This window comes from Uloborus diversus, chromosome 5, assembly GCF_026930045.1.
Source record: "Uloborus diversus isolate 005 chromosome 5, Udiv.v.3.1, whole genome shotgun sequence".
Lineage (NCBI taxonomy): Eukaryota > Metazoa > Arthropoda > Arachnida > Araneae > Uloboridae > Uloborus > Uloborus diversus.
Genome location: NC_072735.1, coordinates 90,780,376 through 90,792,050, shown reverse-complemented (window position 1 = coordinate 90,792,050; position 11,675 = coordinate 90,780,376). Strand labels below are relative to the sequence as shown.

General features: G+C 32.0%; 1 protein-coding gene across 1 annotated transcript in view; it reads left to right on the top strand.

Annotated features, from left to right (window-relative positions):
- The first annotated feature begins 1,780 nt into the window (after window positions 1-1,780).
- LOC129222031 (polyadenylate-binding protein 4-like) overlaps window positions 1,781-11,675 on the top strand; it is a 35,813-nt gene continuing 25,918 nt past the window's right edge. Inside the window, exon 1 of the mRNA XM_054856448.1 lies at window positions 1,781-2,245. Coding sequence (XP_054712423.1) covers window positions 2,053-2,245 — 193 coding nt within the window. The 5' untranslated portion in view covers window positions 1,781-2,052. The remainder of the gene's footprint in view (window positions 2,246-11,675) is intronic.

Below are 11,675 nucleotides of genomic sequence, written 5' to 3'. Positions count from 1 at the left end.
TGGTGGGTGTTGGGGTGTGGTTGAACTGACATGGAATGACCCTTAATCCAAATACTATGAGCCTCTGCAATTGAAAAGTTTCCTTTTTGAACTAAATCAAGGCACTAACACTGGATGTTATTTTTTTAAATGATGAAATGATGTTTAATTTTTTAGTTTATAGTTATTTAGTAATTATTTAGTTTTAATATCATTTACAAATTACTTCAGCTATTAAAGACACTTTTAAGTTTTTGCCAGTTTCTGCTGGTTATAACCAGTTTCTGCCACTGGCACGGCAAAAGCTAGTTTCTGCCGGCAGAAAGCCAACACTGGTTTGCTCCCACCTTTTGAGAACTGCCCCTATCTGATTTCGCTCAACTGAAAATTCATATAGTAGGTACATGTTACTTCACTGATCTCCGACAGTAAAAATTGTTTTTACTGCATAAAGATATTGTAGATTATTTGAAAATATATTTTTATGAAAACTTCAAATTCAAGTTTTAAAATTTACATTAAAATTAAAAAAATCAGTTATAAAAGCAACTAGACACTGCAAAATCATACAATTTTAAACCATTTATTTCTAAGTTTGAGTGAGAAGAAATGAAGCGACTGCATAAAAAATTGCAATGGTGGTGGGGTGGGATCATGGGTGCCCCGAATTAAAATTGGTACCGGGCCCCATTGCTGGTAGCAGCGGCCCTGTACAGGGTCGCAGGCATTTGCATTAGTTGATCGAAAGTAGTTGTTACAACAAGGTGGTTAGCTTTAAGAGGACTCTTGATCATCTTTGAGGAATAATAAATTGACTAGGACCAGCCTTGCAGGGCACAGAGCCTATTGCTGGTCGATTAAAGAAGAACATTTCATATAATATTATTAGATTGATGGGAAAAGATTGTATGCTCCAGCTCCTAAATGTGATTATACTAGTTATAATATTGATTTGCCCAAATTAACATGAAAATATAAAATATTCTTTTTTTCAGGGGATATTTCGATAATTGGGAATCTGGCGCGGTCGTCTCGTTTCTGGCGTAAATAATTTTATTTTGGTAACCCCGCTAATTTAAAGTAACCCTATGTGAATAGATGTTTCCGATCTCATTGTTTAGATTTGCAAAGAAAAATACTTCTCGCGCAGGCGCTGGAGCCAAAAATTGACGCCAATGAAGAAAGATCGCCAGATTCCCAATTATCGAAATATCCCCCAACAGAGGAACCCTTGTTTTTATTTCCCAAAAACTGATGACAAAAATTAAAGAAAAAGTCGCACAAAAGAAATTAAATATTTACCCGCCAAGTTTTGCTTTCCAATCTTCTTCAAAATGATGTTGCCAGCTCGGAAAATCAAAAGTTTGGGATTTACTCCATTAAAAAAAATGACTTAAATAAGTTAGTTATTGTCGTAGAACTTAGCTTAAGAAGTGTTGAAGACATTAGGAAAGTAAGTTTTTATTTTAAGTTCTTCAAATTGTAATATTTTGCATAATTACATTTTATTAAAAGATTGGCAATGACTTCAAATGTTATCGTTTACTTGGGAAGCCCCCAATTATTCATAACCGCATTGCGGTTACTCACGCATTTCCGCTGAAAAAGAGTTCTATCATATAATTTGTTTATTTTTTTTACTTCATTTTAGACTATATTTAATTTCTCACCCACATAATAATTTAGAACGAATTTCTCATTATTTTTACAATTTCATACTAATAAACTCCATCATTTATGAGATACATGTTGTTTCCTTCTGCGGAGGAATACATTGATATATATACACACTTGCGTATTCCACATCACAGCCTCTTTTCGTAGAGTCTATGTAGGTTTTTCACGTGGGGAAAAAAATTAAATAACTTTTTTTAGTCATAAATGATAAATATTTGCTCTTTGAGCACCAAAAAAAATTAAAAAACATAAAAAACTAAAAAAAAATCGAAAAATACTGAAAAAATTGCTAAAAAATATCGAAAACGTAAGCAAAATCCTCTTGAGTGTTAGCTATCCATGTCATAGGCTTAACATTGAAACAAGAAGGAACTTTGAAGAAATTGAAAGAACAAAATGAATCCTAACGGCCCAAATTATCCTGTGGCGTCTTTGTACGTTGGAGATCTGCATGCAGATGTTACCGAAGCTATGCTTTTTGAGAAATTTTCCACAGCAGGTCCAGTATTATCAATTCGAGTTTGCAGAGATTTGATTACACGAAGATCTTTGGGTTATGCATATGTTAACTTTCAACAGCCTGTTGACGGTGAGTTTTTATCATTTTGTTATTCTTAAATGGTATTAATTGGTTTCTGCTTAGATTATACCAAAAGATGATAGTGAACTTACGTTTTTTAGAGGTTTAAATAATATAATTTTTGAAACATTTGACAGTCTGTTAATATGTGGAGTTTTTATCAAATTTCTGTTCCCTAATTTTGTTGGAAGCTTTATGCTTGTGCCATGAACTATAGCACTGACTAAAACTGTTTAATATCATTTCATTTTTTTAATAAAGATTTGATAATTGCCCAAGAAAATGAATAAGAGCCATTTCACAATACTTGTCCAAATGTTGAGTCCGCAACAGGGCACTTTTTTTTTGCCATAACTGGTATTATTTACTGCTTGCGTAGCACATTGCTTTATTTTGAGTTTGTGTTGCTAGAACTAACTAAAACTAAAATTTTGTGCTAATCAAACAGTAAATTAAATAGTTATGCCAAAAAAGTCATATTGGACAAAATACTGTGAAATGGCCCATAAACAATATGCTGATCTTTCTGCTTGCTAACGACTGTTTGCCTTTTTTTTAACTTAAAACTTTAATAAACATTTCTGTCAAAAGGCATAGTGCTACACTTTTGTTCTGGGAAAACATCTGCCTAGGTACAATTAGAACAGTCATCATTTTTGCTAAGAAATAAATAACTAAATCCTTTAGTAATACTGAATGAGTTTGAAGTATGAATTTATTATTATGTTTAGCGAAACGAAAATCTTGTTCAACTTGTACAAACAAATAATGTTTCAATAAAATTAATGTCCAGTTGCATTTTAATTACTTGTTAAATTACAAGCATAATATGCGGTCCTTTTAAGTTTGTTGTTATATTAGAATTTCTCACTATGTAAAGGTGAATAAGGTAGTAAGGTTTTCAATAAAAATGTTTCGAAATCCTGCTGTATAATATCTCTTGCCAAGGTTACTTTGTACAGTTTCTTTCCACGAAGCAGATGAGAGTTAATCCAGATCAAATTTCTGGAGCTTTAAATAGTTAATGTGAAACCTGTGTAAGTACTCTAGTGGTCTACATAGACTAGTGATCAATTTACGAAGGGTCTGTTATATAAGATTCTAAGCCAAATTTGGTGTATATTGGTGGTCAAGATAGATGAGTGATCCCCTTTAAAGGTTTCACTTTATACTCACACAAATATTTTGTTTTATATGATAGATGAAGTTTGATCAGTCCAAACATTTTCTTTTCATTTTGATGAAATCAGGGTGTCTACCCTCCTGGAAATGTCCTGGAAATTCTTTTAAATTATATAAAGATTTTTTCCCTTTTTGCAGTTCAGTAGAATAAGTTTGGTCAAAATTTCATGCAACTTGAACTTATTAAAAGAAAACTTTTCTTTCCTTAAACCAGTTCTTCAACCCCACTTCTTGTGCTCTAGTTTTGCACATTCCAGTTTTTTGGGGGGGTTGAGAAGTTTGCACCCCCTAACAATGGTCCTTAGGTTGATTCTGCAGCTACCCAATGAAACGTTTTAATTTTTCCTTATCAGTTATGGATCAGCTCTCCAAAGTAAGGGCAAACTAGTTTATAGATTATTGTTCAATTTCAGTATGTTTGTGTAGTTCTTTATCTCTGTAAAGATGTGTTTGTTAATTTATGTTTAAATGCTTTGAAACAATTCCTCTTGAATCAGAGCTGAACAAGCTAAAAATACCATCAAAGAACAGTGTTTTTCCACTAGAATTTCGTCCCATTCGATGGGTATAGAAGTCGGTTGTTGCACAATGGGCTTTCGCTTTAGACATTCTGCCACGCTTAAAAGACTTAGTTAAAAAGTCCGAAGTTGCAAATGATGAACCGAATAACAAATATCTATGACACAGTGAAATCTATGTTGAAGTGCAGTGATCTTTTTGGAAGCAATGTTGGGTTTCTTCATTTCAGTAGCATTAGAATTGCAAGGTTTTAAAAAAATTCCAGGATGGTAAACCAATGGCCTCTTTCCTCTGTGAAGAAAAGACTCAACAATTTAATGAAGCAATTTCTTATAAGTTGCTCAAAGTTTCCCAAGAAACAAAGTGTTTCTGGGATGGATGTAATAGTTTGAAATTTATATTAAACAGGAATATAAATGTAATGTCTATAAAATTTCACATAAGAATAGCCAACCATTAAAAATAGCGAAATTAACTAAACTAACCTTTAAAAAAGCACCTGGAGAATTCACGGAAGTTAAAATTTTGTTTTGAGTAGACACCCTGTTAATTGTAGCACAGATTATGCAATCAATTAGGGTCATTCCACGCCAAATCAACTCAATTTGGAACAGTATTAGGATTAACCGTCTCAAATCTGGATGAAACTTGATACATGAAGAGATTTAACCTTTTCATAAATGAAAATGTTTAAAAAAAAATTTCACCTTATTCAAAAGTTAAATTATCAATTATTCAAATTTTCATTAAAAAATGCTACACTTTGAGTCGGTTAATCCTCATTTTCTCAGAAAGTATAAAAGATACAAGCTTAAAATTGGTCTTGTTTAAAAGCTCTTTTAACCTGCTTTAATTTGACCTGCCACTTGATAAAATCAAAAAATATTTAATTGTAGTTTAATTTTAAAATTTAAATTTCTTAAAAGTTTTAAAAATTTGAAAAAAAATTACAAATTACTTTGTTATCCTCTTACATCTCACTAAGTTTCATAATGGGATCAGTTAATGTAGGGAGGACAAGTTTCACATATGTGAGAAAATTTGGGGGTAATTGTGCTGGATAGTTAATTTTTTATTTACAGAAAAAAGTTAATATAATTCAAAGTGTTAGAATATGATACTTAAATCTGCTTCATACATGGTTACTATTTCATTCAATTTTTTTTCTAAACAATGAAGTTTCATCTTAGTCTGAGTTGTTCCTGAGAAATAACTAATTAATAAACATATTAATCGTCTACATCTCTTATTATTGGGGAAAAAGAAAAAAAATTTAAAAAGGAAAGAAAGAAAAAAAAGCAAAAGACGGAACTCAAACAGCTACACCAATTTCACCCTAACAAAATACAGGGGTGCCCACCTAGGGTGGGGGGTCATAGTGCAGACAATGCAATTTAAATTGGGGGTGGGGGTTAAAGGGTATTTATTTTTCTCGTTGGGAGAGCACTAGCTTTTCATGGGCGGGGTGGGGGGGATTCTTTGCAATATTTGGGTAGGGAGAACTCTATACTTAATTTAGCGAGAGCTGATAGAGGAAGTAAACAAAGAGCAGGGGTCTGTCCAGGATTTTTCACAAGGTCCGTTTTTTGTGAAAAATAAAATAATTTTGTGAAAAATCAATTATTTTTGTGAAAAATCAAATAATTTAAATTTTTTTCTTGTGAAAACGAAAGTTTAGACTCTTGAAATGCTGGAAACTGCATCATTGACACTTAAAGTTGAGTGTTTTCTCTCTTTTCTGTTGAGAATATCATTCTTGAGTGTTTTTCTAGTATTTGGGGAGAGGGGGAGGCATCGCTCCCTGGGAGATGGGCACCCCACAAGTATCAATATTTATCTACCATTCTACATCATGTTAAATGATACTAGAATTGTTTTTTACATAGTATTTAAAATAACTGTAAGAAAAAAAATTAGGCAGGGGTTCAGCATTTAACTTTTTAACCCAAGACACTGTTTAAGAGCACAGAGTTTCGTTCAAACCTTATAAACTCCGTGATTTTCACAAAAATAAAAAAATATTTTATTTGTTTACCTCTTAACTAAGCGTACTAAACATCGAAAATTCGAAAAATCAGATTTCCACAGCGGATGCAAAGAGATTGAAATCCTCAAAGTGAAGGAATCAAAAGTATAAAAATGGCTTGTAAAATAAATATTTTTGATAAAATTACTTTTGAATTGCATTTTAGAGTCCTATGATAAACATATCATTAATATCTGGACACAGTTGAAGCAAAAATAAATAAATAAAATAAAAAATAAACCATCGATTCAGTATTTTAATTATTGACTCATAAAAGAAAATGGAATTCCCCTTTCAAAACTTGAAATAAGCTTTGTTGCAAAAATAAAGAGACTTTTCATTTATTTGAATCCTGATAAAGCGAAGTTAGCTTGAAAAAAAGAATAAAATATAATTTTCATATCGGATGTAAAAAGATTGCGTTTTTCAAAATGTAGGCATCTATAGAAAAAAATAACGGTAAATAAAAGTTTATTTAAAGTTAATTATCCTTTTTAGTATCGAAAAACCAAACCCATATAACTTTCTCCCAAAATAACAGTTTAACATCGCACCACCAGACACTAAGGCGATAAGTTTGAATTTTGTAACCCTAACTAAAGCGATCACATCCGCTCCACCCATACTATCCTTTGTAGTTCTAAATTCATTTTGCTGTATATTATTGATGATTAAATCATGAGTGGGGAGAAAAGTGCTTACTACGCCTATTCAGAGAATGTTGACGCTTTTCCAAAGAAGTTTACAACAACACCGCTGCATAAAACAAACAAGCAAAATTATAAACCGAACTGACTTTCAGCTCTTAATTTCTTTCAAAGAAACCAACAACAGGCATTATATTTATTTGGCCGTAGTAATTATTTATGGTTTGCAGGAGCATCACAAGAGTGCCGATTTCTTTTTCTTTTGCAAAATTAGCTGATTTTGTATAAGTTGAGTCCTCTAATTTAACTTTAAATATGCTGTATTATTTAAATTTGAGATTTGCTCTTTCAATAACCAATTTGTGAAAGATCCGTTTTTGTTTACCAGAATTTTGTGAAGGGTCCGTTTTGGTTAATCGGATTTTTGTGAAAGGTCCGTTTTGATTGATCGGATTTTTGTGAAAGGTCCGTTTTGGTTGATCGTATTTTTGTGAAGGGTCCGTTAACGGACCCAAATTTGCTCTGGCCAGACCCCTGAAGAGGGTTACTACTTTCATGACTTACTCGCCCGATTGGCAATGCTGTTCGCATTGAAAGCGCGGACATTTCGCTTATCTGATTGGCGCTGTTTTCAATCATCCCACCGCCAAGCAGACAGCGGTAACGCCAATTGTAACGTTGCTTTGTTTACGTTCACTATCAGCTCTCTCTAAATGGAGTATAGCTCTTAGGGGGGCAACCCTACAAAACGAAACCGGCTGGGGGGGGGGGGCTATTGAGAATGAGATGGTTTAATCCATCCAATGGTTTGTTGCAGGACCCCCCCCCCCCCCCCCCCCCCGGGCTTGTTTGAGTTGGCCGTAATTTGTGACTTTTTCAAAAACTAGAGTTTTGTTTTGCAAGATGAAGAACAGTCTTATCACTGGAACAGAAATCAAGCCATAATTAATCCTTTTGTTACATACTTCAAAAATGAAAACTAAATTCCAACACCATAGCTTCATAATAATCTCGGAAATGTTTTAAGTACAACACAATAGCTGTTTATCTATTCCAAGAAAAGCTTTTTTATTTTTTAAAATAAAAATTGGAAAATGGATTAGACTTTTTATTTCTCCGATGTATCCAAAATTGTCCTGTTTTGTCCACCCCGGAAAAAAAAACGCCGATGAAAACCGTCCCGGACAAAATGTCATTTTGTCCACTTCATCTGTAAACTGAAAGTTTTGAGTTAAAAATTTGAAGTTTGAAAGTAATAAGTGCTTATGTAGATTTTTTATTTTAACCCATATTTTACTATCGTCCTGTATATAGGACAGATCATATTTATTGCATTTTGGCAACTGTTATCACATTTTTAGTTTCTAATATGGTATTTTTATAAACTCTACGTTTGATAAGTACTGTAGACAAAATTTTAGAGTTCAATTATAAATATTTTTTTTTTATTTTAATTTTTGAATTTGACGATTTTTTGCAGTTTTATAATGCCTAATGTAATAATTAATTAAAATAATTGTGTAGAAAATATGCCAAAATCCTCTTTCAATTTAATCATTACTAATCATATACATTAGTGCTGATCAAAATTTGCAAAGATAAAACTACATTTAAATAGGTTTTATGAAGGTTTTATTAGCCGTCCTATAAATAGGACGATGGTAAAATCCCATGCTATGCGCGCTCCATACAAAAGTAGTTGAGCTGTTGGAAAATGGAGTGGAAAACTTGATTGCTCTCTTTAAAAACTCAATACTATGATGTTGTCTCACAACAAGAGTTGAAAGAGCAGGGTTTTGGGGATCGTAGGGAGTTTTTTGACTAATTTATCATCCGCACTTAATACGTTGTGATGCTACCTTCTGGATTGAGTAAAAAATTTTGCTGTTCAAAGTATGAACGCTGAACTCAAAAGCAAATGAATTAAAGAAAGAGTACATGTGGCATATTGAATAAGAAATTATTAACAACTGAACTAGCTGTAGAATATGTAATGTCATAAGAGGATGAACCCATGAGAGTGACCTTGACTTGGAAATATTGCCTTCTGATCCAGATATAGTCACTGATGATGATTCTAGTATTCTGTATAGTTACGCTGATTTTAACGAAAAACTTCTAGACTCCTTGAGCAATAAACATTTCAAAAGGAATCAACACTAATGAAGAAATGAATATATCAAAATAAAACGGTCTAAGTGTGTATCCAAAATTTGCATAACTTTATGAATCACTTTCAAATGAAAATCGTCAGAAGATATTGTTGGACATAATTTCTGGAAAACACTTGTAAAAGTTTTCGAGAGTGTGATCGAAAATATGATGAAAGCAGTAAAGGAAAGTAATAAGTAACCCTGGCCTAAGAATAACAACGATTTTTGTTTGCAAACATCAAAATTGAAACACTTTTTGGGCATAATGTTATGTAGCGGGTATTATATAATACCCAATGAAATGGGAAAGATGCTCCCGATAAAGGAACAACTTTTGTTCATCAAACTATGTAATGAAAACAGTTCTTTCATATCAAGCTGTTTATACAATTTGATGATAACTCTACTACTGATTTAGATAGCTACTGTAAAGTTCGCCTAATTTATAATTTTTTGAATGAAGCTTTTCAAAAAATTGGTGTGTTTTCTGAGCATTCAGCCATTTATTTTGAAAAATAGAGATGAAAAATTTGCACAAATGAGAAGCTCATGAAGTTTGGTAGTAAGCTCTCGATTGTCAACTCTTTTGGTGGTTACCACTTTCCATTTTATATTATATCAAGGAGCACAAAAAAAATGTCCGATTCCGAAAATTGTTTCGACTGTCATAACAAAGCTAAAAAGATGAAAAATGAAAGAATTACATTCAGGTAACACAGTTAGTAAATAATACAGTTGTTGATAATATGCTGTCCATTATTAAAACTCCAGCAGGGCACAAAACATACTTTTTTTTTTGTCTTATAATATTTTTGTTCATCTCAGAAACAAACAGCTATTTGAAACGGAAACAGTAAGGGAAATTGGAATGAGAAAATGTCCCTTAGAACCATCCAAAATCTTGAAAAACTATGGGATTTAAACATCCGATAGGAAATTTCACATGTAGCACAAGATCACAGCTGTTCGTCGAAATGATGGCATTCTTTGCCACTCATCAACAATTTTTAAGATACAAAGTTTTTCAAAAAAAAAAAAAAAAAGCACAGAATAATGAAGAATTGAAACAAAAAGGAAAAATATTTCATTTTGTACTAGTTTAAAAACTGTGTGGACTTACATGAAAATCATATAGAAATATTATGCATCCATATGTAATACAAAATGGTAACGATCGACCATAATTTTGAAATGCCTTTGAAGCAGAACTGGATGCTGCTTGGAAAATATCGAAACTGTTTGCTTCAGAAGAAACCTTAAAATGTATTGAAGCCTGTAGAAAAGTTACTATTGTTTACATGGGTTTGTGTGTACCTCTATACACTGCTGAAAAGCAACTGTTTGTTCATCAAAACAAGACTCGAACCATACAGAAGAACCTTTTGAAGCTGCAGACTGAAAACGTTTTAGTAAAAACTTCGAACTGAAAACAACACAATAAGTTGAAGCATTGTACTAAGAAAAACACTGGCAGTTCATGAAAAAAATATTATTTAAGACTTTGTGTAGAGTGTTATCTTCCATTTCACACGCACCAGAAAGCTTGAGTGAAAAACCAAGTATACAGTAGTGGATTGTACCATCGTCCTATATATAGGACAGATTGTAAAATGGAAGCGAATACACATTTGGTAATGTTTAAAATTTTATGTGTATTCCTGATGTCTCTTTAGTCTGTAATAGTAATTTTTATGAAAAATATTAAGTTTTTCATAATGTGGTAAAATATGGGTTAATATAAAAATAGCATACACAAATCTGTATATAAACAATTGATGGTAAAATATTTTAAAGCGAAAATAAAAAAAAGTAAGATCAGTTGAAGTTTATGTAAGTGTGTTAAAATAAATAATAATGCATGTAATAGCATTTATAAAACAAGCACATCAGCTATAAATTTTATGATTATCTGTGATGTAGAGGTTCATTGCCCATAATAAGTGTAAGTTTCAAAACATTAAAAATCAGATTTAAAAAAAAAAAAAAACTACTTTAATAATAAAAGAAATGTTGGCATGAAGTGAAATCTGTTCTCGCAATACAAATGTGATGATCAGCAGTAGGCTCTGACTGGGCTGTTCCCTAGTCAATTTATTAATCCCCAATGAAGATTAATGGCCCTTTTAAAGCTATCTACCCTCTTGCCTATTATAGCCTCTTCCGGTACACTTCTGAGTACCCACAAACCTACTAAATTAGAAATTTTTCTTAATTTGTATGACATTAACCTATCCATAAAATATGCTATTACATAAATATTGTACTATGGGGTGACATCAATAAAAACTCGAAAAATTTACTTTTTAAATCTATGCTGCCATGAAAGAGATTTTGGTATTAAGGCTGAGTGACATTTTTCTGTCACTGCTCACGGTAAAAAGCCATGTGATGGTGTGGGTGGTATACTCAAACGAGAAGTAGCAAAGGCAAGTCTTTGAATGCCATACAAAACCAAATTACGACACCTATGCAACTGTACCAAAGATCAAAATCTGACCTTCAATGACCATGGACTTCAGTTATGCCACTAAAGATGAATATATTGAAAATTCAGAACAGCTCTCTCATTGTTTCCAGCAAGTAGTGCCAAAACCAGGTACCCAAAAGCTGCATGCTTTTGTTCCCTCCAACTGTGAAGCAAAGGTGAGTGTCAAAGCATTTTCATTTTCTCCATCATCAACGAAATATTCTGTCATCTCAACTGGAGAAAGAGTTATTTTAACGATGAAAGATCAAAATGGATATGTCATTTCCATTTTTGATAAAAAAAATGGTGGCAAAGCTCTTTTTCTAAAAAATGACAGTTAATATGGATTTTTTTAAATATATATATATATATATATATATATATATATATATATATATATATATATATATATATATATATATATATATATATATATATATATATA